Source organism: Conger conger, chromosome 2 (genome assembly GCF_963514075.1).
Source record: "Conger conger chromosome 2, fConCon1.1, whole genome shotgun sequence".
In the NCBI taxonomy this organism is placed as follows: Eukaryota; Metazoa; Chordata; class Actinopteri; order Anguilliformes; family Congridae; genus Conger; species Conger conger.
Window position 1 is genome coordinate 22130899 of NC_083761.1, and position 25729 is coordinate 22156627.

The window sequence follows — 25729 nt, forward strand, 5'->3', positions numbered from 1 at the left end:
CATAATCCGGAAGTGGAAACAACATAATTTCACCATAAACCGGCCACGACCAGGTGCTCCTCGCAAGATTTCTGACAGAGGAGTCAAAAGAATTATCAGAAGAGTTGTCCAAGAGCCAAGGACCACTTGTGGAGAGCTTCAGAAAGACCTGGAATTAGCAGGTACAATTGTTTCAAAGAAAACAATAAGTAACGCACTCAACAGCCATGGCCTGTATGCACACTCACCACACAAGACTCCATTGCTGAAGAAAAAACATGTTGAAGCTCGTTTAAAGTTTGCTGCACAACATTTAGACAAGCCTGTGAAATACTGGGAGAATATAGTCTGGTCAGATGAGACCAAAATTGAACTCTTTGGATGCCATAATACACACCATGTTTGGAGGTCAAATGGCACAGCACATCACCCCAAAAACACTATACCAACAGTGAAGTTTGGAGGTGGGAACATCATGGTGTGGGGCTGTTTTTCAGCATACGGCACTGGCAAACTTCATGTAATTGAAGGAAGGATGAATGGAAAAATGTACCGAGACATTCTTGATAAAAATCTGCTGCCATCTACCAGGATGATGAAGATGAAACGAGGGTGGACATTTCAGCAAGACAATGATCCCAAACACACAGCCAAGGAAACTCTCACTTGGTTTCAGAGAAAGAAAATAAAGCTGCTAGAATGGCCCAGCCAATCACCTGACTTGAATCCAATAGAAAATCTATGTAAAGAACTAAAGATTAGAGTTCATAGAAGAGGCCCACGGAACCTTCAAGATTTGAAGACTGTTTGTGTGGAAGAATGGGCCAAAATCACACCTGAGCAATGCATGCAACTAGTTTCTCTATACAGGAGGCGTCTTGAAGCTGTTATTACCAACAAAGGCTTTTGTACGAAGTATTAAATAAATGTAACTAAGTGTGTTCAATACTTTTTCCCTGTGTCATTTCATTTTATTACACATAACTTAATTTATGGGCATCTAAGGTTTGATTGCATGTGTGGGTTGCATGGGTTGTTACCGACATCTGGTGAAAAGTTCATGTCAGTAGCGCCTTTAGAAATATATTTACTGAGAAAAATGGTGACGTGTTCAATACTTATTTTACCCGCTGTATATAGCGCTTTCATCCATACCAATGTACAATTGATGCGTCTCATTCACACACTCGCACACCAACAGCCATTGGCAGCACCAGCCAGCTCGTTTGGGGCAATTGGGGGTTAAGTGTCAGGGACACTTTGAGCGTCAACCCTCCGGCTGCCAGACAACTGCTCTTACCTCCTGAGCTAATGTCACCAACATTATGCCATGAACCCACATCAAATGTGATGCAAGAAAAGACTACATCCTCTGTTATGTACAAAATATAGTGGAAGAATCTTCTAGCATTGTTGCGCTCCCCACATCAAAGGACAGATGGCCCTGACTCACATTTTTTCTGGGTGTATTCAGGATAAATGTGTTTTCAGGATTATTTCGTAATTTTTGCAAATTCCCTTGTACTTTGGAAAGGGATATTGGCAGTTTGGAGCGGGTGGGGGGGTGTTTTTTGAGATATGGCCTTTGCCAGCTTGAATCTACGCCCACAAAAAACAAACCTTGGCAGTGAATAAAAATCCCCACTTTTTTCTTTTGCCTAGTGTACTTCACGTACAAGCTTGACAATTTGTTAGTAATATAACATAAAGACTAGGTAATACATTACGTCAAGTGACTGACAAAGATGGATGTATTTTGAAGAATGACAAAGAATGGGATATTTTATCACTTTTCTGGAAAGAAATATTATAGTAGCCATTTCAGATGCAAGTTTGCCTATTGCAGTAGACATACCGTGGGCTCCAGAATTATTGTCATTGAATAATATGCACAAAACTGTAAACAAAAGAATAATACAATTATTCACATAAGCTTTATTTTCCAACATGTGTATAGTAGAGCACTTGATTAATGATTCAATGGAATCAACTAAAATCGTACATATTTCCCCCAAAAAAACAGGTTCCACATTATTGGCACCCCTGTTTTTAATACTTTGTGCAAACACCCCTGCCAAAGATGACAGCCATGAGTCTTTTCCTATAATTTGTGATAAGAACATATTTGGAGGGATTTTTGACCATTCCTCCAAGCAGAACCTTTCAGAATCCTTGGGATACCTCCCTCTTCAGTTCAGATCACATGTTTTTTTTATGGGATTTAAGTCTGGAGGCTGAAATGGCCATTGCCGACCATGGTTGATGTTTTTACGTAACCATTTCTGTGCGGATTTTGATGTATTCTTGGAGTCATTGTCCTGAGGGACAATCTATCTATGACCAGGTCTCAGGCAACCAGATTTTCTGGCAAGATTTCCTGGTATTTTGTTGAATTCATTGTGCCATTGATCTTAAATAGGACAACTGGCAGCAAAACATCTCCAAAACATCAATGACGCACTGCATTCCATTTTGCCGCCAAACATGTTAATGGTGTGCATGGCCACAACGGTAAATTTTGGTCTCGTCTGACCATAGCTCTATCTTACAGTCATAATTCCAATGAGGTTTGGCAAATTCACAATGCTTGGTCCTTATTGTGTCAGTAAGGGTTTTCATGCCACCCTTCCAAAGAGTTTGCTATTCTGCAACTGCAATCTTTGGGTTACCTATGGCTTCCCTCACCATCTTTCTTGCCATCTGTGGGGATAATATGCACTTACATCCTCTTCCTAGCAAGTTTGCAACCATTGCATATACTTTACACCTTTTATTATTTCCCTTACAGTGCTATGTGGTATGTTTAACTGTTTATGTATTGTTTTTCGCATGCTGATGGTTGACAATGGGAGTTTGCATGCTTTTTTCCTCATTTTTATAAACAGGAAGTGTTGGAATGAAAATATCGTTCCTTTAGACTTTAGAGATTACCGTAACTAAATTAAAGTAAAATAGTTTTGCCAGTTTCAAACATGAGAGTAGGGCAAACTTGAGCAAAGTCCTTAACCCTGCATTGCTCCAGGGGAGGATTGTCTGCTTAGTCTAATCAACTGTTCATCTCTCTGGATAAGAGCATCTGCCAAATGCCATTAATGTAATGTAATGAGAGTAAATGTATTGAAATAAACATAAAAGTTTTCCTGTATGTTTAAACAAAAACAAAAAAGAATTATTCATGTTATGATATGCAGCCTTTTTTCACCATTTTACCAATAATTCTGGAGCCCACTGTATTTACTGTATAACATAAAAACCTTGCAATTTGGTGTGTAATTCCTCAAAATGAAAAAAGTGGGGATAAGGAAAGAAGCATGCAAATGACACACCCCGCCTTCAACTTCGCCTCCACTGCCAGTTCCATGATTCTGAGCTTGCCTTTGACTTCCCTCTTTTTCTATGCCTGGCTTGGGTTCAAAGAGTCTTGCAGTAGTGAAGTTGAGGGTAGTGGTTGTGTTGGAACTAGCCGATGGATTTAGTCAACTCATAGACACTGCCTGGTGTTTTTTTAAATGGTGATTGTGCCTAATTTCATGGTTTTGTGGCAGTGTAGTGTAATGGTTAGGGCCTGTAATTCAATGCAGGTTTAATTTCCAGCTGGGGTGCTACTGTAGCACCCTTGAGCAAGGGTGTTTGATACAGTTGCAATCAAAATTATTCAACCCCCATTGCACATTAGGTTTATTGGCAAAATATACAATTTCTCAGCTGTTTGCAATAAACAAATTACACAAGAACTGTTTAAGTAGTTCAATGAAACATAATATAAAAAAATATTACAAGGGTTTTTATCCACATTCAACACAAAATGCTACTTTTAATCACTACTGCAGTCTCAAAATTATTCTACCCCCTGTCTCAAGCACACCTGATGCAACTAATCAAAATTACCCAACCCCCTGTTTCAAGCACACCTGGTGCAACTAATTAGTTCAGGTGATAAATACCTGGACTGGCTAGGGGTTTGTTGAGTGATGTTTGATTGCATGTTAGAAATATGGCTAAGTCAAAAGAATTGTCCAAAAAGTTCAGAGAAGAGATCATTGCCTTGCACAAACAAGGAAAACAAAAAGGTAGCAAAAGCACTGAATGTTCCTAGAGATACAGTTGGAAGCATAGTTCACAAGTTTAAAGTTAAAGGAACAGTGGCTACACTACCTGGACATGGCAGAAAGAGGAAGCTATCAGTGGCTGCCACCAGATTCCTGAGGAGGCAAGTGGTCAAAAACACTAGATTGACTGCAAAACACCTGCAGCAAGACTTGGTGCCAGCAGGCACTGAGGGTTCAAGTTTGCACAGTAAGGCGCATACTGAACACTGAAGGGCTCCATGCCCGGACTCCCAAGACGTACACCACTACTGACCCAAAAGCACAAGAAAAGTCAGCTCCAATATGCTCAAAACCATCTAAATAAGCCACAATTCTGTTCTGGGGGGCGATGAAACAAAACTTTTCGGGCCTATGGATCAGCGGTATGTCTGGAGGAAGAAGAATGAAGCATATGGTGAAAAGACCACCCTGCCTACAGTGAAGCATGGCAGTGGCTCAGTGATGCTCTGGGGCTGCTTTGCTGCCTCTGGCACTGGAAACCTGCAGCGTGTGGAGGGCACAATGGATTCATTCAAGTATCAGGAAATCTTAGGGAAAAACCTCATACCGTCTGTGATGAAGCTGAAGCTTGGGTGTCATTGGACCTTCCAGCAGGACAATGATCCCAAGCATACCTCAATGTCCACCAAGGCTTGGTTTCAGAAGAAGAAATGGAAGATTCTAGAGTGGCCGTCACAGTCGCCTGACTTGAACCCCATAGAAAATCTCTGGTGGGATTTGAAGAAGGCGGTTGCCAAATGCACACCCAAGAATATTACTGAACTGGAGGCCATTGCCCATGAGGAATGGGCTAAGACTCCTCAGGAACGCTGTCAGAAGCTGGTGTCTGGCTATGCATCGCATTTGCAGCAGGTCATAACAGCAAAAGGGTGCTCTACTAAGTACTGAAGATGCTTGTCATGAAGGGGTTGAATAATTTTGAGACTACAGTAGTGATTAAAAGTAGCATTTTGTGTTGAATATGGATAAAAACCCTTTTGTAATATTATGTTTCATTGAACTACTTAAACAGTTCTTGTGTAATTTGTTTATTGCAAACAGCCTCTGTTCTCAGGGCCAGTGCCAAGCTGTCATGCTACGTGGTAAACAGCCATCTTATTTAAAGGTCACCCCTCCACTCTCCTCAGTGTTCCCTAGCACTTTTCAAGTGAAGGTCAGAGCCTCCCCCCAAAGGCTGTTGTGATTAATGAACAGGACCTGACTATTAAGCACTTTCCAGGCTGATTAATCTTTCCAGAGGAAAGATGAAAAAACAGTTGCCTCTCATCCTCTTCCTCCTTCCCTCCCTCTAGGGGATGACATAAGTGGTATGCTAGTAAGCATGCAAGGCAAAAAGATTAAAATGTGACAAGAATATTTAAATACGCAACAATTTTATTGTATCTATTTTTAGGTGCTCTTTTCAGTCTGACATAGAATTGCTGCACGTTTTTAGATTTTTGCAGTGCGTACTTGTACCACTTACGTAATGTCAACCGCTGCCTCCCTCCCACCAGCAGAAATGGAATGGCTCCCAATAAGGTAACCTTGCACTGTAACCTTCAGCCGTGACACCCCTGAAAGGCGCTCCATTCTATGCTGCTACACCCTTGAAAATGGTGCCAGCATTAAAGGTACCAGAGGTAAGATTTTTGTGTTAAAACATTGTTACAAGACCATTGTGAATCCCTTCCTATCATTGAAAAAGGCTCACTGACATGTTGAGTCACCCTCTGCCTATGTTTATAGTCGGGTTTCAAAATATACAGTTGATGGCCCGACACTGTCCCAAAACATTGTACGGCTGTAAAATAATTCATGCTCATTTGTTGAAAATTGGTTCTAATTGCCACAGCCAATGGCGTTTCAACATCAGTGTGTTTACAGAGAAGGGAGAGGGATAAACAGTGTTGTGGTTTGAAGTTGTTTGTTGCTGCCATTACTCTATAGACCAAAATGACCTATTGTACCTTTAAGTAATTCTGTACATCTATAGATTTGGATGCCCATTGCACACAAGTGACTGCTCTGGTCAGCCAAGGGCCTATATTCTACTTTCACTAGCTAGTCTCTTGACTTTACCTGCAGAACATGGGGGGGGGGGAGAAGCAGTGGCTGAATGTATGCGGGTGTTCGTGTGTGGGTCTTCTGAAATTATTTGCGGTTGAACTGGAGAAGTGGACGGAGGGGTCCACACCACTCCAACGACGGCAACAAAAAATATCGTTGGCATCACTTTCAGATAAATTTTTCCAGCTGCATGACCCATAGAAACGCTAACAGCCAATCAAAATCCATCGGAATTTAGGGGGTGTCATGTTCAAAATGACTATTTACGGAACGTTCATCAGAGCGGATGCTCACATCCTTATCACAGTTAGAGTGTGGACGGGCCATTCTATGCCATACAAAAAAAGGGTTGTGGATCAGAAGAATGAAGTCTCCAGTGGCTTCAGCCTTGCAGAAGTGAAAAATCCAGGTTCAGAAAGTAAAAGTTATTCCCAGTATTCTGTTCCAATTACCTGGAAGTGCTAATTATGACAATTCTTCAGCCAGGAGGTAGAACTAATTAGTGAAATGAGCTGGCTGAGTTCATGGGTGGATGAAGCACATGGCAGGAATTTAACTTTCTGACCCCCTGGACTTCCACCTCTGTCATGGGACAGACCACCAGTGCCCTGGGGCCTAGCCGTCAAATTCCTTATTTTCTTTATCTTCTTTAAAGATTCTCCAAAATCTTGAATTTAGACTGTTTAGTTTTTCATTCCAAGATGTTTGATAAACCTTTGATATGACTGCTGCAGCTGCCAAACCACAGTTCAGGATCCCATTTCCTGCCGTAACAAGCAGACATGCCTTATGAATGAGGAAACCACAACATGGCGTTGCAACATTGCTGCCTTTAATTCAGACCTCACCCAGCTGGCAGGGTTTTATTTTGGGTCTGCTTTTGAGAGACTGCTTTTTTTTTTTTTTTTTTTTTTTTAAATAAAAGGACAACATTACAATAAAAGACAGTGTGATTTTGAGCGACCCCTCAGCAGTCTGGATCGGCTCATCCCGGATCCTTTGGACTAAGTCTCACTCATCCCTTCCTTTTGGGATTTCAGTGCATACAGTTTTCAACCCCAAGCAGCAGCTGACAGCTGTGTGTATGTGTATCCGTGTGTGTGTATGTGTGTACATGTACGTCTTTCTCTTTACTGTAAGGCCATTTCTGATTGTCCTCAGCTTGCTTGATATCCATTGAGGAGATCTTCCATCATTCTCCGTTTGGCGATGTAGATGATGGATGGATCTACTGCTTCACCAGGCTTCATAAAGAGGTACACTTTGTTTTTCGGCAATGATGTCCTATAGTTATTCTACTAATCAACCCTCCTAGCCTCAACAAACACTGGATGTGAAAATGAATCTTTTTACTGTTCAAATTAAAAACATTTACTAAAAAGGTGCATCAGGCTCATGTCCCCTCTTACAGTCATCCGCCTGTGCGTCTCATCTTTTCAGGCCCTGATTAGCTGGCTTAGAGGGGTGGGATGAGGGCTTTTGTCACTGTCCAATAAGGTGGTCGGAATGACAGTTAGTAATGACTGAGGCTTTGAAGCCTCTTAATAGGTGGAGCTTAAGGGTCAGTGTCAGTCATTGATTCACCTGAACAAATCAACACTCTGCTTTGCAAATGAGAACGCACTGATTGGTTCAAAGCCAGGAGCCACTGTTAACTCCACCCTGCCCCCCTCCCCAGTAAAAGACTAACTAAACAGGCCTTTCTCCATCCATTTGAGAATCCTCCTGAAGAAGTTGGCAAGAGTCTCCCATGAGTCTTTTCCTCAATAATGTGTGGCGCTGAAGAGAGGGTCCCCCTTCCGTCCACACACAGTTACTGGAACTGCCCCAGTGAGGAGGGGGTGGGGGGGGAAGGGTGCAGATCAGGACCTCTCTCTGCTTGGCACCCCCTCTACGCCCCCGTCCCGTCCTGCCGCGTGCCTCGGGGAGCGGTTCTGCATGGTTCCGGTCTGGTTCTGGTGCGGTCTCAGCTCCAGCGGCCGCTCTGTAGCTCCTCCCTCAGCCAGCCCGGCAGGGCCTGGCCCAGTCGGCTCAGTAGCCGCAGCAGGTCCATGTTGAGCTCTCTGAAGTACCCCGTCAGGTAGGCCCGGGTCTGAAACACACAGGACGGGGGGGATGAGAAGGGGGCTCCGCCGCTCACAAATCCACACAGAAGGAGAAACTAGTCAAACATGGGGGGTGATGGGGGGGGGGGACAAGGGGGCTCCGGCGTTCACAAGGCCAGAACTGAGTCAAACACGGGGGGTGGTGATGGGGCGGTTGAGGAATGCCACAGAAGTGGTTTTGATGATTGACATGTGCTCTGGTTGGCATGTTCCACTCCTTGTGAGGGCCACCTTCCTGCAGCTGCTTGAGCATCGCAAAGATATGCGTCTTTGAAGAAAAAAAGTCCTTCTTGAGTTTCACTTGCCAAATGCTCTCTCCCCGCACAGATGTCAAAGCCACCCCTGCCACCACCTGCCTCGAGTGCGATGTACGGTATCAGGCCGGAGAGCTCTATATACAGTACTTCTGACCAACCACCCTCCCCCTCACATGCTCCAAATTTCAATGCCCACTGTCATGGCCCGCATACAGGATAAGCAATGTTCTGTGTAATTAGCCTGGTGCAGGTCCTGGGGGGTAATCTTAAATAACTACAATATGAAATGTTTATGTGCGATGTGCTGTTCCGCAAACAGTGCGTTTAACTTTGTAACTTTACTGCAACTGTTATATCTTGTGTATTCGGCTGTGTGTATTTTCTGTGTCGAGGGAATGAACCAGCTTTGCGATGCAAAACAGTTCCATGAAACAGACAATAAATCCCGTTTAATCTAAAACATAATCTAAAACAGCCTCGCTTTAATCCTCCATTGTACACTACAGAACTACAGTATCCATGGGCATTACAAACATTCTGGGTGAGCTGGCATTCTTTGAAATGTATTATTTGTATCTGTGCCACTTCTTGACCCTAGAGGTGCATGTCAGAGACGGTACCTCTGGTGCCATGTCTGGGTACTTCCTGCCTTTGCTCTTCCCCAAACACTTGGCCCGACCCCCGTCAAGTTTCTGGCACCAGAAGCCCTTGCTCTCATCATATCTGAAACAGAGCCAGACGTGAGGTTTAAAACTACCTTTACACCAGGGCTGCCGAACCCTGTTCCAACCCTACCATCCTATATGTTTTAATTTCAACTGCAAGAAAATTAAAATCCTGCAGCTGAACAGGATCTCTGGCTGTTGAATGAGGTACGCTTTATTAGGGTTGGAGTGAAAACCTACAGGATGGTAGATCTCCAGGAACAGGGTTGGGCATCCCTGCTTTATACAGAGACACACAGGCAGAGAGAATGTAAGATGTGTAAGAGAAAGAAGACTAAATGCAGTAACCAAGACGCCAACAGATGGGTACACAAATTGATAGTACAGCAGCAAAATAGACACAGTGATACAGACAGAAGCAGAACCAGTCAGCCCATCCCACAGTGAGGCTGAACGTAGGGACACTCACATTAGGGCTTGGGTGTAGTTGAAATGGGGCGTGACCCCCAGGAACTTCTGGACTCCGTCCATCACCGCCGTGGGGTTAGAGCGCAGCAGGGCCCCATCCACAACTAGGAGCTGGAGACAGTGTCAAAGGTAGTAGCTCAACCCCCCAGTAATAGCAGGGTAAAAGGCCCACACAAGCACCAGAAACAAAAGACTGCTCAGCACGACTGACTGTGTCTGGTTGTATCTAAACATCAGGTTCTCTGGTGTGTGTTTGCTGACTATGTTATGCTGATCCCTTTAACCTGAAATAGTTAAGCAACTAGGTAAGCAATTTGACTGGTTAAGGTTAAAGGGCAGATTCATATTAGGCTGGAGGGAAATGGAGGCATAACCTGGCTGATGATTGTGGGAAATGGAGGCATAACCTGCCTGGTGATTGTGGTAAATGGAGGCATAACCTGGCTGATGATTGTGGGAAATGGAGGCATAACCTGGCTGATGATTGTGGGAAATGGAGGCATACCTGCCTGGTGATTGTGGTAAATGGAGGCATAACCTGCCTGGTGATTGTGGTAAATGGAGGCATACCTGCCTGGTGATTGTGGTAAATGGAGGCATACCTGCCTGGTGATTGTGGGAAATGGAGGCATAACCTGGCTGATGATTGTGGGAAATGGAGGCATACCTGCCTGGTGATTGTGGTAAATGGAGGCATAACCTGCCTGGTGATTGTGGTAAATGGAGGCATAACCTGGCTGATGATTGTGGGAAATGGAGGCATTACCTGGCTGATGATTGTGGGAAATGGAGGCATAACCTGGCTGATGATTGTGGGAAATGGAGGCATACCTGCCTGGTGATTGTGGTAAATGGAGGCATAACCTGCCTGGTGATTGTGGGAAATGGCGAAATACCTGGCCGGTGATTGTTGGAAATGGAGACATACCTGGCTGGGGGGGTAGTGACGCAGCCAGCGCTCCAGGTGCGTGACGTAGGCTCCGGGGGCCAGGCTGCGACGGCGTAGAGCGAGAAGCTCCGGGGATGAGGACGGGCCCGCTGTCACCACCTGGTGGAAGGTGTGGTTCAGGGCTGCAGGGTCCATGTGCGAACGCTGGTGCTGCAGACGGACAGACATGGAATTGAATGAAATAATTAATGCAGAATTATTCCCACTCCACTTTCCAAAAAGTCAAAACGAGTGACAGAGTTATAACATGCTTGCCATCACTCAAGTAGCACTGAAATATAACTTTTTCCACAATTACATTAATGGCATGCAGGATTAAGGGCCTTGCTCAAGGGCCCAATGGCTGTGCAGATCTTATTGTGCCTACACCCAGGATCGAACCGGCGACCTTGCGAGTCCAAGTCACGTACCTTAACCACTACGCTACAAGCCACCAAGTTAGGTAAACCGAATGAAATTGGAGACACAAGGATGGCTGCTGCATCGTGTGACTTCTAGTCTAGTTTTGACGACTACAGCCAGTTACAAAGCTTTTTTAGTTGCTTGCTTTTCAGTTAGCTAGCTAGGTGAAACTACACAAAAGTGCTCACTAGCCAGGTAAATTCACCAGAGGTGTGGTTCCTAGCAAGCTCAACACACACACACTCTCACACACACACACACACACACACACACCTGGTACCAAGAGTACGCTCGGTCAGCAGGGTTGATGAGCACTGCCAGGATCTTGGCTCGAGGCAGGAGGGCGGATGCTCTCCTGGGCGTGGACTCTGAGTCGAAGTAGTTGGCGCTTTTCTCAAATATGAAGTCTGTGCTGACATTGGAGGGGAAGGGGAAGAAGTCCATGTACCTGTGTAGGGTGGTATACATGTCAAATAAAATCAATAGATCAATCAACAATGGTGTTAACTATCACTGTACAGCAAGTAATCGTTTCTCAGTTCAGACTCCACATTATAGTAAACACACCTAGTCAAGCTGAGGTCCCTCATTTTCTTACCCTGTGATTAGCATTGCAGGGGTTCATTTTCTGGAGTTTTTCATTCTTTTATTTCAGTTTTACAGCATGATTTCCAATGGTCCTAGACAGTTTTTGTGTTAAATGGAGGGTATATTAGATATTTACAGAATTTTCTGAAGGCCTGCTGGCTTTACAATTTCTGGTAGAAAGGCTTTTGTAAACTGCTAAGTATTTGACATGGCCAAAGATGGGAAATGAATTCCTGAAGTCCTGGGAGATGGCCCCAAGTCCCTAAGATGACTGGGTGGGATGGGGGGGGGGGTGTTTTGGGGTGTGGAAGTGTGTTCTGAAGTGCAAGAAAAAAACAAGGATATTGCGTGTGCACAGAGGGATAGGGTAGGAAGGGGGGGAGTTACCAGTCAATTCCGCGGTGGTAGTTCGGGCTGTTGAAGAACTGGACCTCCTCAAAAGTATTGGGGTTGGGAAAGCTGCTGGTGATGGCGGGGTGCAGAGTCAAGAAGGAGTGCAGTGCTGTGGTACCTGTGTGGGGTGACAGGGGGCGTTGTGGTCAACATCCCTGTCATTATTGCATTTTAATTACTATATATCTTCAATATCACCACCCTTGTGGTATGAGCGCAGATTGCTACCAGACACAACGGCGCACCACAACATTTCTGTTTGATAATTGAACCACCCAAAATGCATTGGCAATGTGACGTGAATTATAATTTTTTTCAATAATGAGACAACATTATGTATGGCTTCACCTGTCTTCTGTGGACCAATCACCAAAAACTTGGGAAGTCTATCGCAGGTCTTCTCCTTGGACCAGATGTCTTTGTGTCTCTTGTCATGGCAAGGGTTCTGAGGGGGATGAGAAATGTAATTAGAAACAAATTAAGCACCCCAAGCCACTCTACAACTAAACGGCTTCACCAAATCAAAAAACACCAATATAATCTAATCCACCACTTTAAAAAGTATATACATTGCTACAGATCCCTCTGTGGCAGGTCTTCTCTGCTTCCAAAGGACCGAACGTTCCATCCATCCATCCATTATCTGAACCCGCTTATCCTGATCAGGGGGGCTGGAGCCTATCCCAGCATACATTGGGCGAAAGGCAGGAATACACCCTGGACAGGTCGCCAGTCCATCGCAGGGCACACGCACCATTCACTCACACACTCATGCCTACGGGCAATTTAGACTCTCCAATCGGCCTAACCTGCATGTCTTTGGACTGTGGGAGGAAACCGGAGTACCCGGGGGAAACCCACGCAGACACGGGGAGAACATGCAAACTCCGCACAGAGAGGCCCCGGCCGACGGGGATTCGAACCCAGGACCTCCTTGCTGTGAGGCGGCAGTGCTACCCACTGCACCATCCGTGCCGCCACAGGACCGAACGTTCCGGTTCGTAAACAATAATTTCTTATGGCCTAGCAGAAATTGCAATGCTGTTCCACCTGCCTGCCACAAGGGGTCCCTCTCCTCCGGAAAGATCTGGAAGTACTTCCCTGCCAGCTGCACGGGGGGCAGGGTCAGTAAGCGCAGGTTGGTCCAGCACTGCACAAACTTCACCAGGGATTCGAAGGTGTACAGGCCCAGTCGGTCATTCCCATAGTTGGACAGGTGGGTCATGAAAATGCTGACCTGGAAGTAAACCAGGAGGAAAGGTCAGATGAGCTTTACTGCAGCGCAGGGACAGCCTGCCAGTCAGAGGAGGTGATTTGTGCTAAAATGTGTTCTGGTGTAAATTGTTTGTCGTTAAGTTGGAAGTTTATTTAATGTAAGGTGCAGAAAGAAACGCTGTGAGCTATATGAAAGGTTAGAGGTGTGTTAAAGAGGAGGGGTGCAGGTGTATTAAAGGAGAGGTGTACAGGTATACTAAAGGTCATATCGACAGGTGTGTTAACGGGGGGTGTAGAGGTGCATTAAAGGAGACGTTTAGAGGTATATTAAAGGTCAGTTCGACAGGTGTGTTAATGGGGGGTGTAGAGGTGTATTAAAGGGGAGGTGCATTCTCACAGGGTTGAGCAGCACGGTGAGGAACAGCTCCCCGCCACGGATGCTCTTGTCAAGCTCTTTGGAGCCCCCGGGGTACTCATTATAGAAGATGGTGTGAGTGAAGAGGCCACATGTTTGTCTGGGCAATACCTGCAGGACATAAACACACACACACACGTACACAATGTATTAAAGGACATGCAACACACATGCACATGCACACGTGTTAGAAAGACCAAACTGGATAAGACTAATGGGTCTAATTTACTTGCACTTTCAGCTCAGCATGTGCAAAACCTTTTAGCGCACACACAATACTAAAAACACAGCCAATTACCATGACCAATAATTTGTCATGGTATTGCTTTTCTGTGTGCTAAAAGGTTTTGCACAAGCTAAATGTCTTCGTAAATCAGGCTCTCGGTGTGTTCATTGTTGAGTGTTGTTGAGTCACAGCTCTATGCTGTGTCCACTGCGTCATGCGTGTGCACAGTTGTAACATTAATAAATTAACACCCATCTCCCCTGACTTCTCTATTAGAGTACAGTAAATCCGACGGCTCTGTGGTCCACAGTCCACAGATTGTGGTCCGTGCTGCTCTTGAAACAGGAATAAACCCCGGAATTGTTTCTGGATTTTGACAGCTCTGTCATGGTCCACGGGTAACTGTTTAGACCGGGGGTCTCCAACCCTGATTCCGGAGAGCTACTGGGTCTGCTGGTTTTTGTTTCCACCTTAAAATCAGCACCCTGTTAAGACCCAGGTAACCAGGTTAGGCAAGTTAACTGTGTAATTGACTGCTCTATTTGAATAAGTGCAGAGTAACACTTAAAGCAGATCGTGTAGCTCTCCAGGACCAGGGTTGGAGACCACTGCTTTATTTTCGGGCTCGGTCTGGTTTTGGTTGTGGCTCCAACCCTTACCTGGATGCCATTGTGGATGAAGCCACGGCGGTAGCGGGCAGGCCTCAGGTGGGGGTACTCCTCAGTGCTGGTCACCCTGATCCCCCAAACGGACTTCCAGGCCTCGTACAGCTGAGTGTGCACTGGGTACACCCCCGAGTGGTGGGGGGCCACAGCGTACCCCATATCTGTGGGGATCCCGTGTTCCTGTCACCAAAGGGGTGTGGAAACAGATGTTTTACATTACATTACATTATTGGAATTTTGGCAGACGCTCTTATCCAGAGCGGCGTACAGTTAATTAGACTAAGCAGGAGACAATCCTCCCCTGGAGCAATGCAGGGTTAAGGGCCTAGCTCAAGGGCCCAACGGCTGTGCGGATCTTATTGTGGCTACCCTGGGATTTGAACCACCAACCTTGCCTGTCCCAGTCATTTACCTTAACCACTACGCAACAGGCCACCCTTTTTACTGAGTTAGTTCACCCCGTGCCCTGCATTACACTAAAGCATTGCTAGTCAGTCCAGTCACCCCTCTCACCTCTGTGAACAATGTCTAGCCCCCTCTAACCTGTGTAAACAGCATGTTTAGCTCCTCTCACCTGTGTAAACAGCATGTTTAGCTCCTCTCACCTGTGTAAACAGCATGTTTAGCTCCTCTCACCTGTGTAAACAGCATGTTTAGCGCCTCCTCTCACCTGTGTAAACAGCATGTTTAGCTCCTCTCGCCTGTGTAAACAGCATGTTTAGCGCCTCCTCTCACCTGTGTAAACGGCATGTTTAGCTCCTCTCACCTGTGTAAACAGCATGTTCAGCTCCTCTCACCTGTGTAAACAGCATGTTTAGTGCCTCCTCTCACTTGTGTATACAGCATGTTTACCCCCTCTCACCTGTGTAAACAGCATGTTTACCCCTCTCATCTGTAGGGATGTGTATCGTTAGGATTTTATTGATACCGATACCAATACCGATACTCCTTATCGGTGCCGGTATTTATCGATACTCTTATCGATACCACGGCGTGTAATTTAGTGTATAAAATAAAGATGTTACAAGATGGTAAAAGATTCAATCGTTTTTTATTACCACAAGGGGAGTAACACCAGCAACATCTTTAAACAACTTACAGCACCTGCCTTTTAAGCCCTTAGCCAGTCAACATGTGCAGGGCGAGGTATGTCAAAAAAACGAGCAGGCAGCTCCATACAGCCTTAAAGGTAACTGTCAATGTGATAATGCTTCAACAGAACAGAAGCTTAACTTAAAATTACAAATGCTTCTCAGAATAGATGAAATTTAAAAAAAACCTAGGGAGATGACCAAAGCCCTTGCCTACATGTTCAACCCAACAGACACATACATGTAAACAGAACAGTGTAGGGGAGGCGCTTCTCCTGACGCATTTAGCCCTAACAGTTTTTGTTAAGGAAAAGCAACATATCTACTTTCTCTGGCAGCAGCCGAGATCGCTCGGGACAGAGTGACGTCACGCTATACACTCGGATAAAATGGCGCTGCGCATGTTTTAAAAAAAGGGTCATTTAATTACTTATTATTTTTAATCCAGTTTTACTGGCAGTCTTAAACCTTTAAGGATGTATATATTGGGAATCAATCTTGTAAATTATGCCAACTTAATCTAGTATTTCACTTCCCCTTTAATGATTCATACACTCACCGTGACTTGATGAAGAAGCACTGTCGGAGTCTGCCTGCACGGAGGAGGGCACGGTGTTGTTAGCGTCTGCCGGGTTGCTAACTTTAGATGCGTTGTTTAACACGCCGCACTCCTTCAGCTTTATGCTAGGGGTAGACTGCAAGTGTTTCATGATGTTGCTGGTGTTACCCCCCTTTGACGCAACTACTTTCTTGCATATATTGCACTGAGCCGAGGATTCATTGAGTTTGATGAAGTGAGCCCATACCTTGGAGCGCTTAGCTCTTACGGCCGACATATTGACTACTAGAGAAAACAACGGGGCGCTGCGTCATAACCTGTTGACGGTGGCAGTGTCATAATTACGCAACGGTTAGGTAGACTCTTAAAAAATACTGAAAACAGTATAGTTTGTCCAGAATCTTTAGCGGTACTCTGGTACCGACAAATTAGGAACCGGTACCAAAACATACCGCCTCTCGGTACAGATCCCTACTCACCTGTGTATACAGCATGTTTACCCCCCTCACCTGTGTAAACAGCATGTTTAGCTCCTCTCACCTGTGTAAACAGCATGTTTAGCTCCTCTCACCCATGTAAACAGCATGTTTAGCTCCTCTCACCCATGTAAACAGCATGTTTACCCCTCACCTGTGTAAACAGCATGTTTAGCGCCCCCTCTCACCTGTGTAAACAGCATGTTTAGCCCCCTCTCACCTGTGTAAACAGCATGTTTAGCATCCCCCCCCCTCTCACCTGTGCAAACTGCTTGTTGAGCCTCATCTGCTCTGCCAGGACAGTGACGTTATGGAAGAGGTGAGGCTGCATATGGCTCCACATGTGGGGGAACCACCAGAAGTCCTTCCTGTGTCTCAGCAGCATGTCATCCCCTCGGTCCTCCGCATCCGTCCCTGCAGCGTAAGGAAAAAGGGCCTTGGTCACAACGTTGTACCCATCCACAGCCACAATGTGTCCACACACAATACCACCATAACAACAGCACTCCACACTCGCAACAGATAGCATACACACCAGCTTCACACTGCAGGAACATTACAACTGTGACGCTTCTACATGTTGCAGTACATTTGTATACATATTTATCCATCTGGAAGATGCTTTGACCTTTAACTGGGGGTGACAATAGCTCAGGAGTTAAGACCGGCTGTCAGGCAGTTGAAGGGTTGCCGGTTAGATCCCCCGCCCTGGGTGTGTCGAAGTGTCCCTGAGCAAGACACCTAACCCAATTGCTCCCAACAAGCTTGTTTGGCACCTTTCACCGTTAGTGTGTGTGTGAGTGAGTGTGTGTGAATGGATGAATGAGAGGTATTCATTGTAAAGCGCTTTGGATAAAAGCGCTATATAAGGTAGTCCATTTTTTTAGGCAACTTACTAGGACATGGCAAACAACACCAAGGGACTATGAAAGAAAAATACTCACACACTTCATGTAATGCTCAAAAATCTGATTTAATCCAACAATAAAGTGGATTAAACAAAACAACACAACCTCTCTGCAGATCCCCAGAAAGGAAACAGAATGTGTTTGCCATGTTGACGCAGGGTCAGCAAGTTTTGATGAAAAGTTGTTGTTTTTTTTTTGGTTTTGAGACCCGTCAATACAGGACTATTGCTCCCATCATTGCGCTGCCTTATTGGGGGTGTAGTACACTGGTTGCTGAATAAAGACCTTGAAATACCATTTAGAAATAAACCACAGGTAATGCAAGTGACCTGTCAGTCAGCATCCAGCTGTGCTACAAAGTTTAGTTAGACATACAGAGATAACATCAGCAGGACCATGGCTGTTACTGCCATCTTGTTGACTCTTTATTTGATGATTTGTTATTTTCCTATAAACCCTCAGTATATAGAGGGAAATGTGGAATGGTTCAAGGAGACTCGCTAATATGACCTGTAGCCATTCACGTTATATCTTTCCACAATGTCATTCTATTTCTCCATAGCACATTTTTTAATATATTGTACTCATGTATCCTGCATCCTCATTGACTTGCACCACTGCACACCTAGCAGTTTAGAGTCCTAACAGACATATACAACATAGCCTACCTGCATCACCAGTCACTCACATATACATTAGTGCCATCACAAGATACATAATTGTATAATTTCAGGCTATACAGGCCAGAGGCACGTCCGCGTCTACACAGATATATATCGATAGTATAGAGCCACACATGTGCAGTTCCTTGTTGTTGAACTGTTAGAACAGAGAAGCAGGTAAACTTATCTTTGGAGTCAGATAAACGAGAACAAAATTAAATGAACCCTGTTCCAGTAGCGCCTGGTAAGACTACACATGTTTCCTTCGCCTCTCAGATACTTCCATTTTTTGGTGTATTTTGGGGATTACTACAACACCAAGTGCACCAGAACAGATAGTAACACTAGACATTTAATGTAAAACTGAGGGGAGTTAACCACTTTATAGATAAAGGAAATTAGACACTTTGCATAAAGACATGAGACATTACACGCTTTGTAATAATCAATGCAGAGTTATAATCAAATATACACTTTATTATGTATTTATTAGACTAATTTTTTAGATGTATTGGTCTTCTGCTGCTGTAGCCTATCCACTTAAAAGTTTGATGTTGCAATCACGTCAACATGGAACAGAATCTTAGAGGAATGTTTTCGACGTCTTGTGGAATCCATGTCAAGAAGAATTGAGGCTCTTTTGAGAGTAAAGGGAGGCCCTACCCAGTATTAGTATTACATTACATTATGTGGCATTTAGCAGACGCTCTTATCCAGAGCGACGTACAAATCAAACACAAGTATAGTACAGTATAGTACAGTGAGCACTTTATTCGGTATTTATTAGACTTATTCAATCTTTTGCTGCTGCAGCTTGTCCAACTACAGGTTTGATGCTTTGTGTGCTCAGAGATGCTCTTCTGCATACCACTGTCATAGTGTGTGGTTATTTGCGTTAATGACACGTTCCTGTCATATCTGACCAGTCTGGCACTCCACTGACCTCTCTCATAAAAAAGGCGTTTCTGTCTGCAGAACTGCTGCCCACTGGATGTTTTAGTTTTTCACACCATTCTTTGCTAACTCTAGAGCAGGGCTGCCCAAACCTGTTCCTGGAGATCTACCGTCCTGTAGGTTTTCACTTCAACCCTAATTTGGCACACCTGATTCTACTAATACCTACTAAGTAGCTCAATGAGATCTGAAGCTGTTGAATGAGGTGTGGCTTTGTTAGGGTTGGAATGAAAACCTACAGGACAGTAGATCTCCAGGAACAGGGTTGGGCAGCCCTGCTCTAGAGACTGGTGTGCATGAAATTCCTAGGAGATCAGCCGTTTCTGAGATAATCAAACCACCCTGTATGGCACCATAAATCATTCCACGGTGGAAGTAATTTAGATCACATTTCTTCCTCATTCTGACATTTGGTCTGAAAAACAGCTGAACCTCTTGACTGCATGCTTGTATGCATTTACTTGCTGCCACATTATTGGCTGATTATATATTTGCCTTAACAAGCTGGTGTACAGGTGTACCTAATAAACTGCTCAGTGAGTGTATAAAAAAAAATGTAGATGAGAACCAGTCATTTCAATATGGTGTGTTTCATATGATATTGCGAGTGCTTTCTTTCTACCAGTTTGAAATGCACTGAAATAGAATCTCCCTGAGGGCATTATTTGATGAACTCCTAATTATTTGCCTTTTATGTCACAAAAAAGGAATGTAAAATCTCTTTTAATAAAGCGGTTCCTAATTCAGTAGGATTAATCGGGTCATAGCACAGTCAGCTACCGCAATCAAATCCTCACTCAGGCTCAGAATAACTGCTAATGACGTTAGTACAAATAATGTGTTATTTTAACACCTAGAAATCACACTAATGTACGGTAGCTCAAATGAATTCTGTTTGTAAGTTGCAATACAACAACCAAATTATTTATAATAATGAGCATCACTACTCCAGCAAGTCTCTTAATTCACCTTCTCTTACCTGTGTAGTAGAACTTTCCAGAGAACCCCAGGTTAAAGGTGAAATTTGGGACCAGTGATCGTAACTTGTTTTGTGTGCTAAGCAGAGCCTGGAAATACAACAAAAATAAAAATCCATCTTAATATTGTATTATTTGCCAACCAATAAACCGATGTACAATCCTGCTGAATTCCACGAGCCAAAAGGCCTGAAGGTAATCAGGTTGCTTTAGAGAGGATTGTGAAAGGACTGACTATTTAGCTGGAGCTCTAGTAATTCACCTTCTTTAGCTCTGTTCGTTCAACTCTCACCCTCACTACAAAACATGGAATCTACTGGTTACCCTCAATTTGGAGTAAACCAGGATGAGGATTTCAGGTTACTTTTAAATTATGTTTTAGATGAAACTTGTACTTGCTTTTCATAATGTATTTTTAACCTTACTTGTTGCATTTCTGTGGAATTTGAATGTATAATTGTTGTATTGTATTCTCAGGGCACAGCTTTGCTCTCAACTGGCCACTCCCTGTTTAAATAAAGGTTCTAAAAACTAAAACCGCTTGAATTTAAATCACATAATACCATATTCAAATTCTCACCAATAACCACACATAGTACAGCCTCTAGGTGGAACCAAAGAGCCAGTAAAGTGCTGAGCAGCTCAACAGCACTGAAATATCAACAGGATATTGAGCAAAAAAAGCTGCTAATGTAAAAAAAATAAAAAAATTAAAAGTGCCATTCTAATAAATTTACCATTCTAATGCATTTTCATTTTATTGTGGGATATTAACAAACCATTCTCATAAAACAACAAAAAACAGAAATTATAACAATCAGTTAAGTAATATTCTTTTTCAATGTAACACAGTTTCATCTATGAATGTATACATAATATATGAAATATTTGCAGTGTAGGATCAGTGCATTCAATTACATTCCTTTAGCAGATGCTCTTATTCCCACTGACTCAGTTACAGTTTAATACACTCTTCCCATGTACTAATATACTATCCTCTTCAGAGTCCAAAAAAGGCAGATTGTAAAAGATTTCACAAGCAACTAGGATTAAAACCTTTTTTTACCCATATCAACACACCATGTACATGCTATCCCTAAGTCAGGTCCCAGGAAGCAGTAATACTAATAATAATAATAGCAGCAGTATGTGCTTCATTGCTTTATTGCATACTCATGTGTCCGTCGAATACTATCCCTGCTCATTTTAAATAAGAACAAACCCATTAGCTGCCTGATTGACTGCAATAAACTCCCACTTCTCTCCTGAGAGCAAGGGCTTCAAACAAGGCCGCCTCCTCACCCAACAATATTAACTTTATTGGTGTGTAGCCTGCCTGCTTTTTGAACAGAGCAATTTAACAGTGGAAGGGGGTCAATTACCCACTCCCCCATTATTTACATGAACTATTTTAATCTCCTTTTGATGTGCTTGGCAGTTGAGGACAGCCAGGTGATGCGTATGGCTGGCTCAGCACACAGCATTTAATGCAAGCGGCTTTTCCTGTGCAACAGAGGGGCAAAGCAATTGAACTCTGCGAAAAGGTGATGTGGCAGCAGTTTATAATTTCAGAAGGTCAATTTAATGGAGGAACAAGGGGCCGGTTTTTTAAATATACTAATTACAAACACGGCAGAGTTTGAACTCGGTCTGCGAAGCACACAAGACTGCTAAAGAGGAATATTTTTTAAGACCGACTCTTGTCAGTGCAAGGGAGGGTAACAAGAAAAAATGGCTTTATGCCATCAATCAACCATTGTAATAATAGTTTTTTTTTTATTTCTGTAGGATTTGAAAAAAACAACAGCAAGAAAATAAGTAAGCTTGTAAGATTCCTTATGAAGTAATCTGAAGTTTGTCCACTACAGTCAACAACCTTTTACAGATATGAGTAGATTGCATATGTCTACAATAAGGTCAATAATTCTCTAATTCCTATTTCAGTATCAGCTAGCTCATTATTACACTCATAGCTGGTTTACTTTGAACTGGATACTTGAGGGAGCTACTGAAGCAGCTGAATGTTATTAGACCGACATCCTGAAAAGAAATGCACAAATATAACATTAGAAAAAAAGGCCTATGAAGGCTGGATAAGAGAAGATAAGAGAAACTGAAAGCACTACTTCTGCAGCACTTCGTTTAAAAAGTCTTTCTAAAATGAAAACAGTATAGAGTTGCCCATGTTCAATTATTTAAAACAAATGTCTAATGAAAACACTATTTCATTAGCCCAAACTACAATGATTTTTGTCACTGAAATGACACTGTCTTGTTATTGGATGTTTAAATAAATTTTAACTTCCGCATTGTATGGATAAGGACTACAGTCATCTTTGTATTACTTTTCAGTGTTTAAAAGTAGTCATACAATGTCATAATTCATACTGAAAAAATGGCAATTGGGACTGAAAGATAATACACACCAGTTTTTCACATGACCAAAACATGTAAAATGTTGGTTGTGTTGGAGTTAAAGGTAAAGACAAGTGGGCGAGGCCTCATTTTATAAAAACGTGAGCAATGTAATGTTTTTACTTCGATATTAAACATTGATATCAGTTATAAAATCAAACGTTCTATAGATAGATAGACTATATATGTTGTATTGATGCACATTTGAAATGACTGGGTAAACCACACACTGGAGGAGTATGTAATTGCTTTCCAATAGCAATGGCTAATTGTGCACACACTGAAACCATTAAGCAATAAAGTGCTAACATGTTTCTATTTCCAGATTATATTATATTCTAGAGCATATTAGTAGGCTTCCCTACAAACTTTAACCTAAACTAAACTTAGAGCACTTAACTTGCATTGTATGATAAACATCCTGGGGCACTTACCTCCACATCGGACACCTTCATGCGGGTGCCTTCCTTGCCCACGAAGATGTCATCTACGTCCACCAGGAGGTAGCGTTCCATGGGCAGGCAGAGCCGCCTGCCAGTCAGGTAGGCGATGGTATCCACGAAGATGAGCTTGTGGAGCCAGAAGGACAGGTTGCTACCGAAGAACACCCTGTGGATGCCGTCCAGGAGGCCCAGATCCTGGATGACAGTGGCGTACATCGCCCCCTGCTGGCCCAGAGGCTCCGAGGACTGAGCGCTAGCCAGCAGCACCGGTTCGTAGGTGCTGTGGTTGGACTGGAAGCCGGTCCAGTCGTTGCCGGGCAGGGGGCCCGGGTCCACCAGGTTCGGCCGGGTGATGTAGAGCAGCGGGGAGGCAGAGTTTATGCGGTAGTCCTGTAGGGCCAGGTTGGTGTTCAGAAACAGCGGGAACCCCTTGAGCTGGATGTTGCGCAGAGAGTTCTCGCCGGCCTTGAAGAAGCCCAGGATCCCCACGCCGTACTCCAGGCAGTACTTGTCCAACAGGTCGCGGTTCCAGGAGTCCATGTTGACGTACTTCAGGATGTTCTCGTAGACGACCAGGGCGTAGCGGCCCCGGTCGCGACCTGCCAGGGTGGGCATGTCGCCCTTCCCCGGGGCGATTTCGGTGTGGTAGCGGAAGCGGCTGGACTCCAGGACGGCCACGATCTCCTGCCCCAGCTGGGAGTAGGTGCTCTCCACGAACACCAGCACGGCGGGGTCTGTGCGAGGGAAGTCCGCGGCCTTGGAGGAGGGCCGGCGGCCAGCCCGCAGGGGCAGGATGAGGGGCGCCCGGGGGGCCCCCGCCACGCCCGCCGTCCCCGCCCCGCAGTCGCTGAGAGGCAGAGGGGGGGCCTCCTTGATTTTGGGGCTGCTGCTGACATAGTAAGCCAACAGCGCCATGGAGACCAGGCAGAAGATGATCAGCGCCAGGACCAGCCGGTGGAGCTCCGGCTGCCTCAGGCTCCGCCCGAGCTTCCACACGCCCGCCATGGCTGGGGCGGGGGAGGGCCGGGGCCGGGGGGGCGGCCGACAGAGGCGGAGGACGAAGAGGAGGGTGGAGTTGAGGCGGAGAGTTCGGTAGCCGCGGGCGCCAAGTTCCGCCCAGGACCAGCCATCGACCTTAGGTGACCATGGCCCCCATAACCCCCTTAGGGACACGACTACTGTTTTCTTCCCTTGCTTTTCCTTTTCTCCTTTACAGGTGCAAACTGTTGCTTAACTTCAAAAACGCCAAGAGCTCAACCGGTCTCTCTCTTGCCCTCTCTCTTTCCGTATTTCTTGATATGTCTGCTGTTTCTTTCTCTTCTTCCCCCACCTTCACCCTCTGGCTTCTTCTCAGCTTTGCACAGCCTCTCCCCCTATCGACAAATGTCACTTCTTCCTTCGTCCCCAGCACTCCACCATTACTTCATCCTCTCTATTTCGGACACGTGGGCACGCGTGTGTATGCGGGCTGTACGAGGGAGTCCCACGCTTCCTCCTCCTCGATCGCAGGCGTTTTTCAGAAATGGTCCGTCTCTGTTAGCAGACGTTGCGTCTGTGGTTCTGGAACCTTCTGAGCACAGCCACCCTCAAGTGCCCCCCGATCTGGTCATTCCTGGAGAAGAGGGCACACACCTGCGCATTGGACAGCAGGGGGAGGGGAGAGGGGTTTGGAGGGAGGAGTTAGCGTGGGAAACCACACTTCCCATTTGTTTGCCCTCTTTCTGTCTGGCTACCTTTTTCGAATGCTGTTGTACGTCTAGAACAGATGGGACGGGCTTGGAGCCCCTGGAACGCAAACCGCTGACACTAGAGAACCGTCTCCCTCTGCAACGCAGTTCAGCGACAGGGTTAGCGTCTCTCTCTCTCTCTCTCTCTCTCTCTCTGTCTCTCTCTCTCTCTCTCCCTTAGAGCGCGTCTCACGGCTCTTTCCCAGAGATCCCAAAATAGCCTCCGGCACTCTCCCGGACCTCCAGGAGGATAACCTTACAGGTGTGACTGGAAAAAGTGAACTCGTGAGTCGTGTTTGTGATGTACGTATGCGTCTGTGTGCGTGTGTGGCTGACACTACCCCCCCCCCCCCACCCCCACCCCAAATACAGATAGAGGGCCAGAGTTGGTCACCTGAGTAGGTTACTGTCTCATAGCAGGTCTCCTGAATTACTTCTACACATCGGCCCTATAAATACCCGTAGTGGGAACCGTCCGGCACCTCTAAAACTTAATACATGACATAAAGGATCCTCCCTTCTCAGTAGGTCGCTATATAGACAGGCTGAGTGATGAGCAGGGAGCGAGACACACACATAAACATGAAACAAATACTAAACACAGATAAACCACAAATACACAAAATGTACACCAAACACCCTCACACACACAGAAATGCAGAAAAACACATGCAAGCGTGAACAAAACACACACATGCTCACATGTCTTTCTCTTGTGCTCTGTCTTGAGGCTTTAATCGACAGAAAGATAGAAAAGACTCCTTAATGCATCAAAGTCTTGAAGCCCAGCAACAGCGCATTATTCAATGTTCACGAGCTTGTGCAAGAACAGAGGGGTGCTTTTCCTGGGACAACTGATTTGAGCCCAGATAACTTATCAAGGGCTCTGAGGTGGCGCCACTGTTTTGGTCTCATCGCAGTGACAATCCACGCTTAAACCTTGGATTTATACCCATTAATCACAATACCAATGTCTCTAAGATCCAAAGTTCCTATATTATTTCTATAGCAACATTGAAAAACTAAAGCACC

General features: G+C 44.8%; 1 protein-coding gene across 4 annotated transcripts in view; it reads right to left on the reverse strand.

The window, feature by feature from the left end:
• Positions 1 to 5444: 5444 nt before the first annotated feature.
• The window catches only part of ndst2b (N-deacetylase/N-sulfotransferase (heparan glucosaminyl) 2b), an 82675-nt gene continuing 62390 nt past the window's right edge, over positions 5445 to 25729 (reverse strand). For 3 of the 4 annotated variants that reach the window (XM_061226708.1, XM_061226692.1, XM_061226700.1), the window contains 13 exons: positions 22962 to 24602; positions 20115 to 20202; positions 16871 to 17025; positions 14480 to 14665; positions 13577 to 13705; positions 13019 to 13201; positions 12313 to 12409; positions 11959 to 12082; positions 11257 to 11431; positions 10561 to 10731; positions 9634 to 9743; positions 9120 to 9222; positions 5445 to 8229 (listed from right to left, as the gene is read on the reverse strand). In XM_061226708.1, the coding sequence (XP_061082692.1) occupies positions 8104 to 8229; positions 9120 to 9222; positions 9634 to 9743; positions 10561 to 10731; positions 11257 to 11431; positions 11959 to 12082; positions 12313 to 12409; positions 13019 to 13201; positions 13577 to 13705; positions 14480 to 14665; positions 16871 to 17025; positions 20115 to 20202; positions 22962 to 23975 (2661 nt within the window). In that variant the 5' untranslated portion in view covers positions 23976 to 24602 and the 3' untranslated portion in view covers positions 5445 to 8103. The remainder of the gene's footprint in view (positions 8230 to 9119; positions 9223 to 9633; positions 9744 to 10560; positions 10732 to 11256; positions 11432 to 11958; positions 12083 to 12312; positions 12410 to 13018; positions 13202 to 13576; positions 13706 to 14479; positions 14666 to 16870; positions 17026 to 20114; positions 20203 to 22961; positions 24603 to 25729) is intronic. The other variant, XM_061226717.1, reaches the window with a different exon arrangement.